At 45.8% G+C, this 17,495-nt stretch overlaps 1 protein-coding gene across 6 annotated transcripts in view; it reads right to left on the reverse strand.

Annotated features, from left to right (window-relative positions):
• The window catches only part of tenm2a (teneurin transmembrane protein 2a), a 201,230-nt gene that overhangs the window by 62,365 nt on the left and 121,370 nt on the right, over window positions 1-17,495 (reverse strand). For 3 of the 6 annotated variants that reach the window (XM_068714391.1, XM_068714390.1, XM_068714394.1), the window contains one exon: window positions 2,800-3,006. The exons of the other annotated variants lie outside the window; for them this stretch is intronic. In XM_068714391.1, coding sequence (XP_068570492.1) covers window positions 2,800-3,006 — 207 coding nt within the window. The remainder of the gene's footprint in view (window positions 1-2,799; window positions 3,007-17,495) is intronic. 6 annotated transcript variants of the gene reach the window in all.

A 17,495-nucleotide genomic window follows, 5' to 3' on the forward strand; every position in this document is an offset into this window, starting at 1 on the left:
CCCACTGTTACGCAAATGTCACCCTTACATAAGCACCATTAGGAAGGATGACATTAGCGCAAGGGGGAAGGCGACGCGTCTTCGCTGTGCCTTTTGTTTCTGTAGATTTGTTTCAACAAAGCCATTAAACATGCATTGCTTCGGCAGTGACTTGAGGTGGCTTCCCTGGCGGCAGAGAGCTAGTCACTTTAGAAGAGGCCCGGGCTAAAAATAGCTTAGCATTCCCCATGCATAATGAATGGACAGAGCCAGCGCTAACGCTAGCTCTTTCCAGGAGCGATCCGCCACGCTCCGTTTGGCCGTCTCAGCTCTCCCGGCGTTCTGTGGGGGGGGGGGGGCGTTCCCAGACAGGTGCTCCGAGCCAGACAGTATTCCCACATAAACACGCGCGGACCCAATTCCCAGCCAATCCTTCGGCAGCACCGTTCCGTTCCCATTCACCTGTCACGCTTCACTAGGAACACAAGTCATGTCTGTCCACCTGTTAGCTTAGGTAATGGCGGAGTACTTTGCAGGAGCACGCGCACACACACGCGCTCGCAGACACAAACAACACACATCCAAACAGCATGCAGCTTCCTGAGGATTATCTCGCTGTGGTCAGTTTCTGCCTGGCTTGGTAAGGCTCATTTCCTGCCCAGCGTCCACTCTCTACAGGACCCACACACACACACACACACACACACGTTTGCACAAGCGCATACATAAACAGTCGGCCGGTTATAGGTGTTTTATTTCCTCGCAGCCGTTCCTGTGACTTCCTACATGCCAGGGTGTGTTTATGCAGTGCCAGACCGCCACTCTAAACTCATTTAGGTCGATTTTAATGGACGCCCAAAGCCAAGGACTCTCTCCGCACCCATTAGATCAGCGTTCCTGGCTGGGAAACGTGGCAATTTGCAATTTCATCATCTCACTGTTGTTCTCCTTCCATCCAAATATCTCTTGTTTGCCCTCTAAGCTCTCATCAGCTTACCCTTCTTTTTATTCACATCCCCCCTTTTTTTTCTCTTTGTCTCCCCGTGTTTCTTGGTTTCTGTCTCCCTTTCAGTCACTTTCTCCACACATTGTTTTCTAGTGCCCTTGGATGTTATTTTTTGTCTCCTTTTTGACTGTTTTTCCATGCAAGATGTCTCATTAAACAACTTCAAAAGTCAAAGTTTGGCTTTCTCCAGCTCTGCTCCCATTTGCCTCTTTACGCCACTCTTTTCCTGCTTCTCGGTTGTTGTTGTTTTTTCTGTCTTTCTTTTTCTTTCCTTCTCTCTTTGTCTCTCTCGCTTGCCGTCTCTGTGTGTACATGCTCAGCAGAGACTAAAAAGGAGCCCCGGAACAGAAAGTGTGGGTGTATGTGAACAAGAATGAGAGAAAGAGGGAGAACGTTGCCTGTGAGCCTGGCTCTCCCTCTTTGCCAGTGTCTGCCATTAGGGTGTCAGTGGCAGAGTGAATTTATTTGCTGTGCGGTTACTGGGCTAATGATTGATGTTGCCCCAGCAAACAGTAAACCAATTAGACGGCTGATGTAACGTCATTTTAAAAGCCTCCTAATCACGTTGCTCTTGAACCTGGGACCCGGGCCTTCCCTAATGAAGATTTATACTGGATCAAAGGAGAGCCTAACGCCATTAACAATAGATTGTATTCCACCAAAAATCACATTAGGACTTATCTGCCCACCCCTCCCTTCCCTCCCATCAGGCCTCTGCTAAATATATCTGCTGATTACAAGTGCAGATGCACAGAGGAATGGAGGAGCAGGGGGAGAGCGGGAAAGAGAGGGACAGAGTTGGCCCACAGCAGCTAACTGTTGAGAATAAATGTGTACGCTGATGAACAAACTTATCACTGCAGATGTGATGTAAGCACACGGGGCGTCCAATGATGAAGGAGAAAGCTTCCAGTCGGGGAAACTAACTAGTTTGCCTTTGCTACACTGATCCTCCTGGCGGCACTTTAAATTCATCATCCCCTTACCTTTCACTTTCCGGCACATTATTAATGTCACATGGAGAATAAAGTACAAACACACACCTACTCACTGGCAACCGATATGCGCTCACTGGAGTGCAGGGGTTGCTTTCACTTGCATCATTGTTTTTTCTGGCAGCAGTTGACAAAGGTGTTAAGGGTTACATTTGAATTTGCAATCCATTAAGAGATTACCGGCTGTCGGCTCAAAATGCGCTTTTTTGTTTCCGCGAACCTCCTACGAAGTCAAGTTTGGGAACAAAGAGTGTTTTTTCTGTTGTTGCTCCTTGATTTCGCTCCTTCAAAAACACTGATGGTCTTCTCAGCATAAAAGCTGACTAAGTGCTTTGACAAGCAGTCGTCAACATATGATGGGTAATCTTTAACTGTCAAAAATACACAAATAGATTTTAAATTCATCCGTGCACGATCAATCAAAGGAATTATTTCCGCTCTAATAAAACCGTAACATCCGTAATTGACCGTGGTTACAATCAATATCTATCTTAAATCTCTAAGTGCATATTTTATGATGCCTCACAATGTAAATAACGGTTGCCTAAGTCCCCTTGGTTTGATTCCCAGCCTTGCAAACGAATGATGACTTCGGAGGAATGCAAAAAAAAAAAGAATAAGAAGAAAAGAAGCAGAAACCAAATGGCCAAAAGAACAAGATGTGACACTGAAATAAAGGATTGAGCAGCGACTAAATCAGATCAGGGAATGGACACACAATGAGGTAATGCAGCGACTCAGGTGATGGATGGCCCGCTGATGCATAAATAAAATGAAGGGGAGGATAAAAGGTTCGGGGAGAATGGCGAGCTCTCTTACCCGTGGAGGAGGTCTGGGCCCGGAGCAAGTACGAGTCTTCCGGGTGGGGCTCCAGGTGAGAGTGGGTGGAGTTTTTCTCCAGCAGGGGCACCTGGCATTCCCTGATCGGTGGGGACGGGCCAGGGGAGGGGTGGTGGGGGGCGGACGAGGAGGACGGGAGGGACGGAGGGAGCAGGGAGGAGGAAGAGGTCGGAGGGAGTGGGCGACCTGGAGGATGGAGGGAGAGAAGAGAGGGGGTAGGGGATGGAGGGGAGGGGAGGGGAGGGGAGGGCGTTAGACAAAACAGATGGCAATGACTGACAGTGATACCGGGGCCCGTTCCGAGGCAGGTCTACCGAGTCATCTGGATCATTTTCAAAACCAAGAGTCCCTTAAAGGGATCATAAAGTGAATAGGGAGGAATGGAACTTCAATGTTGACAGTTTTCATTGGAACTGTCTCCTATGTTTTCTCGTGAAAATAGTTTACAGTGTGTTTTGTGTTAGTATCCAGAGTAACTGGAACATTGTTTCTGGAATAATAGTTTTAGTGCTGTGACTAAAAACAATGTGGTGTTGCAGAAATCTCAGACTGATACCATGAAATTAAACTAAAACTATATTGAAAATAATGAAAAAATTTTTTTTTTTCATTATTTTATTTGGTTGGATCAAACATTACCAAAATTTGGAACACCGATTGATGTAAACAAAACCCGCTGCAGGTTGTGCTCGACATATTCATCCAGTTAACTAAGAGGTAGACTTGCTTCTCGGAACAGGCCTCTGGTCATAGCAATGTAAAGCAGCTTGGATACAAACACACAGAGGCTTGCTGAGGCCGGAGAGACTCAATGTAGAGATGCAGATTCACGTAAAAAAAGCCCTTAAGATCTCCTAGACACATTAATAAGTGACACTTCAGCTCAGAAGTTATGCTCACTTGAGCTCAATTTAAACTCATTTTCCATGCAAATGACTTCAACTGAATTAACATAGTCATTTTACATTTTTTATTTTTATTTCATCCATACAGCCTCCAAGAACAAATTATCCGCAGCACTGAGATATTGTCCAACATCTATCTTACCGCTGTGCAAATTAAAGCAAGCCTATACTACTTTTGCTGAACAGCGGCTAATGTAGCCAAAAGTGACAATTAGGAGACAATATTTTGAATGTATCTGAATATACTGAATTCTAAAATATTGTTTAAGATGAGCACACGTAGATGAGACACGAATGGACTCATTCATGATAACATCATAACGTTAGCATGTTGAGATAGGCAGGAGTGTCCATTTGCTTGTGAATCCAACTTTTCATTTGCAATTTCGTAGGATTGAGATTTTCGTGAGGGCCCTACATCCATTGCACGACTGTCCTCTACACGGGGGAGACGAAAGAAAGTTAACCGCCAAGTCTTTAAATAGTGGGAGCCATGGGACGCGTGGACACAATCAGGCTGTCCCATACACCAGAGAGAGGAAAGAGGGATGGAGACAATTCGCTCTACTCTCCAAAGGTTTGGAATCAAGGACAAAGACAAATCTAATAAATTCTATTTAGAGACAGCTCAAAATATAGAATAATTATGTCTGACGTATTTGCAGCTCAATCAATCAACAATATGGCAAGAATGAGGCCACTGAGTCCAGCCAATCCACCGAAGGACTCGGGTTATTACAACTTCTAATTAGATAGTCGACTGAAGACGCTTAGACACACTGATAATCACTTATTTTCTCTTTATTCCACATTGAAAATGATGGCCTCGAGCGTCGGCCATGTTTTGTTTTTTTCAAACAGCTTTTACAAATAAACTTTTTTTTCCTCCTTTTTCTTATTGATGCCTTTACCTTCACCTTCTAGAGTTATCTAAGAAGGGGGGGGGGGGGGGGGCGTAGAAAAAAATAGGCTAGCTCGTCCCTAGTTTTACAAACTTCATCCATTCTTTCATTCGCCACTGAAAACTTCACAGGGAAAATGAAGATGTTTTTTTTCTTTCAGCGAGTCAGTTCTTTCTTTCATTGCACTTCTCTTTTTCCGCAGAACAAAAACGGGCAGGAACAGATGGAGATAAAGAAAGAAAAGCCGCGAGACCTTGAAGAAATAGCCGTGATGGCTGAATATGATTTTTTTTTTTTTTCTTCTTCTCCTTCTCTTACTGACAGTTCTTTAGAATACAGATGTGGTGTGATTGTAATTTGACAGCATTCACCTTCCCATCACAGAATATTGATAGAAATCAAAATGTGTAAAGGCCATGATAGATGGGGAGCTTTTTTCTTTTTAGCCGACGGTGCAATATCGCTTGGATCAGGGAAACCTTACCTAGGCAGAGATGATTTAAGAAACAAAGTGGTTGGACGTAGTTGTTGGCTAGCTCGCCCATCTACGCTGCGACAAAATGAAGCGCATTAATCATGGGAACCACTCGTTTTGAGTCCAGGTGCCATCACGGCTTTACAGAGATACATTTGATAGAAATGGAGGCAGAGCGATGTCTCTGTCCTGCCGTCCAAACTGCTCCAGCTTATAGCTTTGCGTCATGGAAACCAGAGCTCGGATCGATCCACAGCCCCACGTTAACTACACCCCGGAGAGATGCCAGCCCTGTCTTTTGTTTAGGTGTGTGCGTCTGTGTGTGTGTGTGTGTGTGCCTGTGTGTCCAGTCAATCTCATCAGCGCAAACAGAGAAACATGGATAAACAATGGCAAAGCAAACACTGTGGCCGACAGGAGGGAAAAGGGGAGAGGCGGGGAGGGACGGCGAGAGACGGATGGAGAGGGATGGAGAGGCGGGGAGGTCACGGGGATAACCGGGGGAATGGCGAGCGAAACAGCGGAGGATGGAGAAAACAGGACGGACCAGAAGCTATGAGCTGACAAAAGTTATTGGCAATAAAGAAGAAGAAAAAACGGGGAAGAAAGCAATAGAGGAGGGTAATTAGGAGCGGAGGAGGCAATAAAAGGGGGCGGAGTAGTGGAAGACGGAGGATGGGAAGTAAAATAATGAAGAGGTAAAGACGCTCAGGAAAAAAAAAAGCGATTGATCCGATTGACGGCGAGTGTGGATCTAGCTATTTGCATATTTCAACAGACCTATAAAGAGGCTATTGGTGACAACAGGCAACAAACAATGTCTGTGTGTGTATGTCCGTGTGTGTATGTCCGTGTGTGTATGTTTGTGTGTGTATGTTTGTGTGTGTATGTTTGTGTGTGTCTAGCTGCGCACCTTTAAAACTGTTTTATTGCGGTTGCATGTTTTTATTGCACGCAATCACGTGTGTGTGCGCTTTAAGGTTACGCGTATGCCAGCGCGGTTATTAATATTTTAAATCACTTTAATTACAAAAAAAGAAAGAAAAAAAATTGCACTAGTTGGCCAAAAGCAATTAAGGGGACTTTAATCTCCTTAGCAATTATGCTGTGGGGCATCCTTAACTCAGTCATTTCTGCCCGCTACATTTCCAGAAAGGTCAGTGGAAATTGCTTTGTGTTATTAGAACAAAGACTTAGCGATGAGCTTGCGTTGTTTCTCTTGACGATTTGCTTCGCCGCCGTCCCCTCAGCCCGCCTCCCCCGGCCATCTGTACGAATCTCTCAATCCATCTCTCCGTGCCCGTCTCTTACTACTCGGAATCTACGGTTCTCTCGCAAGTGTTGATTGGTGTGAAAAGCGAGTGTGTCGTGGGGTCAAAAAAAAAAAATACCAAGACTGTGGCACTGCATTAAAGGCCTTAGCGGAGCCCCTTAATGATTTCAGTACAGCGTCAGAAGACACGCGATCGTCACCATTAGTTGGTTGTGAGAGCGTCAGGCTTTGACTTGCTTGTATGAGTCATTTAAGTGTGTGAGCTCTTGGCCCGTTGTTGTGCTACTGTACGTCTTCACCGAACCGTCTCAATACGAGCTCTGTGTAATCTATCGTTTCTCCCTCCACCAAGCCATTCTTTACCGTGCCACGGCGTTACGCATTGAATGCAATTCCTCTTGTTGACTGTTCAATGACTTCTCTCCTCTTCCCCTCCTCGTCCTTGTCTCTATTTCAGTCCCTCCGTGCGTCCCTCCCTCCCTCCCGAGCTCCGTCCATCCGTCCACCCATCTGGCTGAGGTGAGGAGTGGTAGGCCGAGGAGAGCGGAGTGGAGTGGAGCGAGGGATGGAGCGACAGCTGGAGCCCAGTCAGACAAGGAGAGACAAATTACCCCTCTAACGAGAGCCATTCATCATCTCTTCATCTCTCCCTCCTTCCATCCTTCTCTTTCTCCTCCACACCTCGACGGGAAATACGGTGCGCACCTGGATAGCAAAAACCTCCCCAAAAAACAGAAACCACACAACTTTACAGTTGATGTTGTTCTCATCTAGTCGCCGCTCGTGTGGCTCGCGCTGCCGAGTCAAATCGGCGAGCTCCTCTATTAAGGTGAAAATAACGAAGGGAAGAGGGGGAGGCAAGGGAGGAAGGGGGGCGACAAGATAAGGGAGACGCGGAGTGATTGAATGAGCGGTGCGCGGGGAAGAGGGAGGAAAAGAGAAACGACACACCCATGCTGGCACATGCAGAGACTCATTACCATGGCTGCTGTCAGCACAGATGTTGGACTGAGGGGGAGCTGTCAGTCAGTGCATGCGTGTGTGTAAGTATGCGCGCCTATGAGTGTGTGTGTGCGTGTGTGTGATAGTGTCTGACAGTGATCTGAGGGCTATTTAGTGATGACAGCTGCTGACACAATGGGCCCTTTTCTCTATTTATCTATACAGTGCAGTCTGTCTCCTCCATCTCATCTCTCTTCCTGCCCCCCCCCCCCTCCATTTTTGTATTATTTTTTTCCAAATCCTCGCCTCCTCTTTCCTCTCATTCATTCCTTTCTAAGATTTCACATTTAGCCCGTCTGTGGCAAGGTGCACACCTGTTGCTGCCCGTGTTTGCGAGCAACAAATGGATGTCGCCGCCTATGTCTAGAAAACTTCCCTCCCTCTTGTTTCGTTCCTTTTCGTAGTGGGGGCCGCCACAGAAAAGAAAATAACGTGAGCGATAACGTGAGTAAAGAGGGAGATGAGAGGGTGATTCAACGGACGTGTTTTAATGAGTAAAGTTGGACTTTCACAGCCTGAGGAGATGATTGTATCACTGGCTCCGTCTTTGATGTGCAACGTGAGTGTCTGGGATCTTCTCTGGCCTGGAGCTCGGGCTCCGGTCCTCTCTTTCATCACGCCTGCATCACTCCATCATTCCACATCTGTGGGGGCCCCTCTTTCCCAAACAGTCCGACCCTCCGCACACACACATGCACAGCCTGTATCAGAGGTTGAAGACAGCTTCCGGCTGGGAAGGAGGTGCCTCGCACACACAGCGTCACATTGTTTGGGTCTGAATTACGGCGTTTCTCGATTTCCGTTTTTTACATTCATTACAGGATTATAACTAAGGCTCGTCATTTGCGCTGCAACAGATCCGTTATGATTTTCTAACTAAAAGTTCTGCTCCCATGCAAGAAGAGGCCCCATGGTTTGCACTACCAACTTTATATTTTATTATCAGAACCCAATATTTGGCCAGAATTTTTGTGATTTTCCCCCACACACTACTTTTCTTGAAATCGAGCCTGATAATAATAAGTCCTCAGATGACTGGCTTATGAAACATATAAAAAAAAAATACTCTGAATTCTTTGAAAAGGAGAAAAAGAAATACATATGCGGAGATGAAAAGATGACGGCAGCACTCCTCAAAAGACCTTCGCCTTGTTCCATCTTTTCAACCACCAACTAAACCCCACCTGGACTGAAGCTGTGAATCCATGACTGTGAGGCCATTCAGGAGTAAAATTCCAATGATTACTTGCCTCTTAACGACTTCTTTTTGCCCTCACATGACGCGGACTGCATAGTGTCGGAATAAAGCCTCATAACTCCTTTGAGAGACATGGCATTGCACATGGCAAGGCACTTGTCGAACTGTACTGTAATTGAAAGAATGAAAACCTGCTGCATCAATTTGAACACATCGTCTCTGAATAATCCCCTGGTTCAGAAGGCCGTTCCTTGCTCCTCTCCTCACTATATTATTCTAATTTTGAAAAGAGAAGAGAGACGGGGGCCGACGCATGCTGTGTCTGTGCGATACACTTGACCTTTTGACCAAAACGCACAAAAAAAAAAGGAGCGCCTATATGCATCTACTAATTAAAACATGCCTCGCTGTTGCTGGGAAGTACAAGTGTGTGTTAGTGTGTCTGTGTGTGCAATACATAGCATTAGGATGCTGCGGCACACCCGTGCTGTCCATTGTCAGAGATGTCCACTGCGTAACTTGGGGCAACCGTGGAGGTTGCATTACCATATAAATTACATCCATGTTGCTGCTGCTGTGGATTGATGGTATTGTTATGGATTCTACGCATTGGACCCTCATTGAAAACAATCAAAATAAATAGCCTCCTCCTTCCACATAAATGCACACACACACGCACACACACACGCACACACAGAAGCACTCGCTCATAACCGCACGCTCACATGTCCAAGCGTGCGCATGTGAAACCACACAGGAACAAAACCCTTAACCCCAGCTGCAGAGAGATAGACACCCATCCCCTCGGCCTTCCGTTACCTTTGAACATGCTCTGTATTGCCTGGAAAGAGCACATCTGCAGATCTGTGTGTGTGTGTGTGTGTGTGTGTGTGTGTGTGTGTGTGTGTGTGTGTGTGAGATGTGCAAAATATGTCACAATGCATATGTTCAACAAACTGCCCGATGCCTATTTGTGAGTCAATTTGACGGCAGGAGGCAAACTTGCAATTTTAACTTTGACTGCAGGAGACACAATATAAATATAAATCAGTAGCTAAATAATAACATATAAGAGCTAAAGAATTCAAAAATAGAGCAACAAGAACCAGACAAAATGAGGTCATTTCTTGCTACAGAATACATGCTGGAGCTTGAATAAAAGAATGCAACCCAATTATCTCCAAATTTGTTATTCAGTGGATAAAATACAATGACAGCGACTGCACAACGACGAACAATCTCTTAATAAATTCAAGGGCCAGGCAAAAGCAATTTTTCACATTGAATTCAAGTGTTTCACATAGTTGGGAGTAGATTTAATGATACCAGCAAGGCTGCTTCCGTATGTTCTCGCTTGAGAGCGAAATACGGACGAGCTCTCTGAGGATTGGATATACTGTAGCACTTAGTGAAGAAACGAACAAAACCGCAAGAAACCTGCTTGCAGCTTCGGAGAGACCCTCGAAGTTTGATAACGTATCAATATCTGTATTTGTTACCTCGGCTGGAGAAAGCTTTTTAGAAGGAAGGGCTTTACCTCCAATCTGCTGCGCCACTGAGTAACTCGCAGAAAGTCTAGCGACGTGAGACACAAATTGTGAACGACAGATAACATGCTGTGGATGTGGATTAGGAGAAGATGAGGTCCTTCAACGCAAAACACATTCCACGTTTTCACCTGCTTGCCTTGTAAAAAGGTGATTTACGGTTGAAAGAAACCTGCAGAAAACAGCTTCATTAATTAGCACTTGAGTGTGAGCCATCAAAACTTAAATTAAAAGTTGACACCTATTTACGACACCCGAAATTTCCACTCGGATAATTCCAGCTATTGCCCACAGTCATGTGTTTTATGGTGGAGGCCTTTGTTTGCACTTGCAAAGAAGACAAACTGTATTTGCATTTTAAGAAAGGGGCTCATTTTATGAAAATTTTATGAGACAAGACACGCGCAAAAACAAAACTACATTACCCACAATCACCCAGCATCTCAAGGAACGGCAGTCATCGAGAATTCAATGCAAATGTAATTAAGAAAAGAGGCATAAAGAAACATGTGCAGAAACACATAAGAAACAGAAAAAAAACATGCACACACTTTCGCGGATGCATGCCTGCACACGGGTACCTATTCAACATAGCAGGGCCCCACTGAACTAACCGGTAATTGCAGCAGTTGCTATGACAATCTAGTTCTGTGAAAAGAACCGAAAACATCTGAAAAACAAAGAGACAAAAAAAAATAAAGGAAAGAAAAGGAAGAAAAAAGATTTGAAAGAGAGAAAAGACGGAGGAAGAGCTCTCGGAGAATAGATGAGATGGTTCTGTAAGCGATGCGGATTTGTTTGGTGCACGAATCTGCCGGTTTGCGACCTTGTGCAGTCACAGATAGCATGTCGTATTGTAATCTCATGAATAAACTTAATTTCAATCTTCTTTTTTAAAAACGTTTGGTTGTGATGTTACATTATGTGAAGTACGTGTGTGTGTGTGTGTGTGTGTGTGTGTGTGTGTGTGTGTGACAGTGAGCATGTGAGGCTGAGTCAGCAGTGTCTCCTTTGACGATGAGCAAACACGCATGCACACACACACACACACACACACACACACACACACACACATTGTGTGTTCAGAGCCAGTGGATAATGAGTGTACTGCAGCCTGTTGCTGAGAGAAACCTCTCCTCTCTTTGATGTTCTGCAGCCTCTATTTATAGCAACAGCTGAGGAAAAAGGATGGAGAGCTGAAAAACACAGCACACAGCGACATTGTATTCCGTCTCACTAGCTCTCACTCTCTCTCTCTCTCTCTCTCTCTCTCAAGGTGAACAGGCTGGAGTCAACACACTCTGGGCCAAATTTACTGAGCCTTCTGCTCCTCAGGGTTTGGACGCATTCCGTGCCTCAGAGATGTGTGTGCATTCTTCATCAAAGAGACACGACAGCGCAAAGCTGCAGTCGTGCTGCCACAACTCGTGTGCCCTCTTGCTTTTGTGAATGTGCGTGTGAGGGGAAAGTGCAACAATAATACACATAACAGGAGATTCTGATGGATTTTACAAAGGCACTTTTGATTTGTGGGGGACAGTGATAATTCTCGCCTTTAAACAAAGCTGGCTCTGGCAAACCAAAGAAGAGTTTATCAACCTGTGTTGTGTGTGACGGGGAGCTGCAGTGAGATTGTTTAGCACAGGCGGCAACCTGGCCAAAGTGGAAGTGCCATAAACCTTCTTCATAATGGCCAGCAGGGGGCAACTCATGTCTGATTGTATAGAAGCCTTTGAGAACATTACCCTAGATCTACACTTGATTTATTACCTCATTAAAAATTGTAAACATGAGTTTTATCATTTACAGTAAAATAGACCATAAAGGAAGGTATGCTTTAGGACGGGGCTACCTTGTGATTTTCCTCTTACAACTTTAACCCTTTCACAATGTCTTTTCAGATCATAAGAGTTATTTGTAACCATTTTGGTCACCTACAAATGTCTTACAACGTTGACCTATATACAGCATTCGGTTGTACTTAGCTCCACCCTCTTATGTCACTTCTGGTTGCCATAACCAAGATGGCGACCCAAGGCGACAGTCAAAAACCAAGATGGGGACAGCCCAGCCAAAAAGCAAGATGGTGAACCAAGATGGCGACGACCATAATGCCTAACTCGAGGCTTCAAAACTGTAGTCCACAAACTATGACCACTTCTTACAAACAGTCTATGGTTTAGGGACAAACATGTTAATAAAAAGAAGACAAAGGCAAATGCACACAACATCTGACCAATGATGGGGCTGAGCTTGAGCATCAAAGATGAGCTCTCTTTTGTTCAGGCGTCCACATTATGGTGGCTTGTTGTTCTTTTTTAAGCAATCTTTCTTCCGTGTAACTTTTATATACAAATCTGTTATTTTCAGAAGCCGGTTTAATTACTTCAACTACCTTACTTTTACAAGCCTTTCTAGTTATAGGTCATTATTACAATTTAATCATAATAGACGCCCAATTTATTTTTCACGGTTAGAGTTTAATTGTGGGCTTAGTTAATGGAATTGACATTTTGGATATTCCAAAAGGTTCAGTTTTTTTGGATCTCAGACAAATCCTGCTGTCGAGCTCCTTATCGTACCGTTAAGAGGCTGTCCCGAACGCTGATTGCATTATTAGCTGCCGCCTCAGTAATTCAAATGTTAATCACTTGCAGATTGCAAGCTCAAACACAAACGGAATGTGCAGCGCGAACTTCCGCAGCGCACCTTCACGGACGCAACACAAATCGGGCCAGCTATCTCCAACAGGGTGGAGAGAAGCGATAGGGGATTACCATGCATGTCTGGGCTCTTTGAAGTAGCTGCTGCATTGGTTATGGATGGCTGAATGGACACGTGTGTGTGTGTGTGTGTGTGTGTGCATACGTTTGTGACGGGGACAGGTTGAGTCAGAGACCTCTGTGGCCCACTTCAGCAGAATGGTTGTTGGATGCGGTTTGTGTTTTGATGCGCACAAAGAAAACCGGCATCAATACATTGCTTGTATAAGACTATCTGTCTATCTATCCATCCATCTGTTTCTTCTGCAAGATCACACACTCGTCATGCAGCCTTACAATTAGCCCAGCTTGCATCAGCCGACATCAGCTGACTCGGAGGAATATGGAAGTCCCCATGATGATGGACTTCACATGCGGTTGTGCATCTAAGTGTGTGTGTGTTTCGGAGCGCTTGTTTGTGTGCCTGCCTCGCACAAACACTCTCTCGCAAACGTGATGCAACTCTCCAAAGGCACAACCTGCAAAGCCATTCGGCTCATAAACATTTGTGCCCAGCCAAGCACATGCAAAAGACTAGATTCGGCACTGGAGGACTTCAATGTCGGGCTATTAGTCTCTCCCCCTCACTATGAAGCGCAGGCCTCGGAGACAAATAATAAATGCTAATCTTTGTAGGACGACGCCAAGTCAGTCAGTTTAAGCTGAGAGCGTCGAATGAGATTTTTAATTACTGCATGACCTGGGGTATATTAGCGCATATTAATGAGGATCATTAACCTAGAGGTAACTAAGACCCCTCCTCCTTAACTACAACTGATAGCACCTCTGCTGTCTTGCACTGAACTATCAGCACGTCGATGCGCGTGTATGCTTTTACAGATTCACAGATGGCTTATACCATCCATTTTATTTAATTTTTTTTAATAAACCGCACGTCCTTGGTAAAACTAAATAACTAGAGTCAATCTCCTTTTACAGCTGTGGAATTATACAGCTGAAAGCTTGAACTCTGGGTTCCAATTCTTGCATATGGCAGGGGGCGGGCGTTGTGGAAGAAAGTATGTTCATCTGTTCTTTAATGCAGAGACGAAAAAAAAAAAATGTTTCACTGGGCAGCAAGTAAGCACAGCACAGAGCAGAATGAACGATGAGCAGAAGGAAAGAAGCATTTCAGTTGACATATGCAAAGGTCAAGGCAATTTCAATGGATAAAGAAAAAAAAGGAATATTTTTTGCCAGTCTCTCTCTTCGACTAGAAGGGGTTGAGGTGGGGCAGAGGAGGCCCCATTTCCCCCCCTCCTGCAGAGCAGATACCGGGGATGACGTTGACGTCATCCACCCATCCCCTTTCTCCAACCTCATGTGTCAGCTTTGCTGTTGGAGCGCCATTAGGCTGCAGTCTCAGTGGCATAGAGGCAGACACTTTTATCTCAGAAGTGGCCGGACCAGCCGTATTTGGCCTGAAACATTTGCTAAGCAAACACACACACACACACACACACACACACACACACACACACACACACACACACACACACACACTCATTCCCGCACAGATGCCTGAGTAGAGATACACTCATGCACACACACACACACACACACACACACACACACACACACACACACACACACACACACACACACACACACACACACACACTCTTCCTTATCTCTTACTCTGTCCATTTCTCCCCACTCTCCTGTCTCAGCAGTTTATCCTTTCATCTTTACATAACTGTGCCATCCCTCAGTGAACCCGCTCTAAAACTACTTGTTCAACAGTGCGCGCACACACACACACACACACACACACACACACACACACACACACACACACGCGAGTGTGCGTGCGCAACACAGCTAATCCGCAGTGCAGGGGACCCGTCCACCTGAGCCTCGTGTCCCACTCCAACTCCATATCGTGTCTCTGCTGATGCCGATATGCCGACTGGAGTAAAAAAAAAAATATCAATAAGATGATAGGAGTCAGTTGCACTGGTTACACACGTAGGGCTTATGTATGAAATACAGAGCGACACGGCGGAGGGAAAAAGGGCTTCTTTGTGCAGTGAATCCCGAAGAAAGAATGAGGGGCCGCGTTGTTGAGAGTTCTGGGTGGTTACATGCACAATAGAGGCAATCACTTGAGCTGTGTGCTATTCTGTCTGGTGCTGGTATGGAATAATGGGGCATACTGCTGCTCTCTGGTAGCCATTATATAATCCGATGTTAAGTGTAGTATGGCTGAATGCACCATATACTGTTTGAATTTAGACAATGGGGCTTTGGTAGGTTTTATGCAAATTGTCTCTCTGAGTGTGTATTTGCCAATGTGTGTATGTATGTGTGTGCATCTTCCTTCAGCGCGCCGTGCATTAATTGCCATTCCCAGTGGTCCGCGAGAGAGCTCAGGACTCCTATGGGCATCCGCACCTTCATTAGACTCAACTGATCATCACTCCGCAGCACCAAGAGAGGCCCTGTTCCTCTCTTTCATCACTTAAGTCTTTCGCCTCACCACTCCCCCTTGCCTCTCTCCCGTTCTGCCAACCCTCGCTGGTTTTTTTTTTCTTCATTTTTTTGTACGTGGCGTTATTTCTCAACCACACCCCGCGGTGTCGTTCTCTTTAAACGCTATCTTCACGGCTCTTCTGGGTTTATTAGGCTGGCGCAGAGGGGGAAGAGGAAATTATTGGAAAAAGCATGAGAAAGTTCTGGACGAGCTGGACTGGAACACAGCCCCCCCCAACCCCCACCCTCCCCCCTCCCCACAGTGTTCGCCCCCTAAACCCGCTGCCCCACGGTGTATCCCGCGCCCTCCTTTTCTAATAGCTTATGATTTCGCCGCCTCCCCTACTAATCCTTCAACATTTCTGTCACTTCACCTCCCACCACCACCACCCCTCCTGCTTCACCCGCCTCCACTTCCTCCGCGCCCCTCATCTCGCCCGCGTTCTTCTGCATTTACATTCCCATCAGCCCTTCCTTTCGTCATTATCTCTCAGTTAATACTTCCCACTGTCTCAATCCCCAGCGCGAGTGGTTCTTACCCCCAGGGGGGCGGGTTCGCCAGCACTTCACAGACCCCTGAAGACATGTAATGCACCCAGAACACCCCCTCCCCCCCAACACACACCCATCTCTCCCCTCACTCCTCTCTCCCTTCTCGCTCCCTCTCTCCCTCCCTCCCTCCCTCGCCTCCCTTTCTCCGCAGTGCATGAGAGACGCCAGCTGGAGGAAACAGAGAGAAATGGGCCCAATTACAGCATTGGGAACTGAAAGTTGGCTAATTAACTCTAATTCGCTAACAAACTGCTTTTTCACCAGGAATCATCTCTCTCTGTCACATGGCACACACATGCATGAGAAACTGCATTTGCATGCACTGCCAAATAGTAAAAACAACAAAGAAACACACACACATCCACATTCACACAACTGCAGGTACACAATGCACACAAAAAAACTTTCCCTCATTCCGCCCCCCCCATCCCTATCGACACGCACACCAGCCCACACAAATGTGCGCGGACCCACTTGCTCAGCTGTATTTACCGCAAGGGCAATATGTTGATTACGTTAGAGTGGCTGATTATTGCACAGTGACAGTAAAGGAAACAAATGTCTTTCATAGGCAGGCATCTATCTCAGCGAGAGGGCTCCTAGCTACAGACTATGGCAGCAAAAGACTGTGCTGCATCCAGCTATGACAGACAAAAGAAAGGAGGGCAGGAAGAGGAGGCAGGGTGGGAGGAATAAAAAAAAAAGAGAGAGGAGAGTGATTGCTCAAATGAGGTGCGGGGAGAACAAAAAAAAAGTTAGAGGAGTGCCAGATGGGGAGGAGGAGGGAAAAAACAGATGAATAAAGGATGAAATCAAAAAAAGAAAGGAAAAAAAAGTGGATGGATGGAGGCAGCAGCAGACTGAGGAGATGGATAAGGAGCGAGTCGCTGGGTTTTGTACTGAAGCTGTGAAACTGTTTGCCCCCTTCAATGGGATAATGGCAGTTAGAGGCAAGAACAATAGGTTTATCTAGAGCAAAGATGCTATGGGGTAAGACACACACACACACACACACACACACACACACACACACACACACACACACACACACACACACACACACACTCGTACAGGCTGTAGGATGTTTCATCACTTGCGTTACAGACTGTATGTGGAATTATAGTGTAGGCAGCACTTGGAACAATACGCTTGTCAATGTTGAGTTATAAGAACAGGTGTCCAGTGGGCACAGCTCCTCTGAAATGGCAGTCTGATCCTGCAGACACACACACACACACACACACACACACACACACACACACACACACACGCACACAAACACACAGTATACATGAGTAGGAAGGGTGAAGGCATCACTTAAAGCCATTGTTAGCTCGGCAGGATATATCCTTTATCGTGTTTTACATACGTGTGTGATAATATACGTGGATATCACACACACTATCACACACACACACACACACACACACACACACACACACACACACACACACACACATACTCAACACATGACCAGTGTGCAGATGTTTTTAGACTTCTGCCCCCCCCCCCCCCCGGCTCTATACCTTTTCTAAACGATCCCCCTGCGATGAGATTGATAGTTACTCCTCCTCCGTTTCTCCTGAT

The sequence above is a fragment of the Cebidichthys violaceus genome, unplaced genomic scaffold (assembly GCF_023349555.1).
Source record: "Cebidichthys violaceus isolate CVI_PGR_0920_01 unplaced genomic scaffold, fCebVio1.0.p SCAF_2, whole genome shotgun sequence".
Lineage (NCBI taxonomy): Eukaryota > Metazoa > Chordata > Actinopteri > Perciformes > Stichaeidae > Cebidichthys > Cebidichthys violaceus.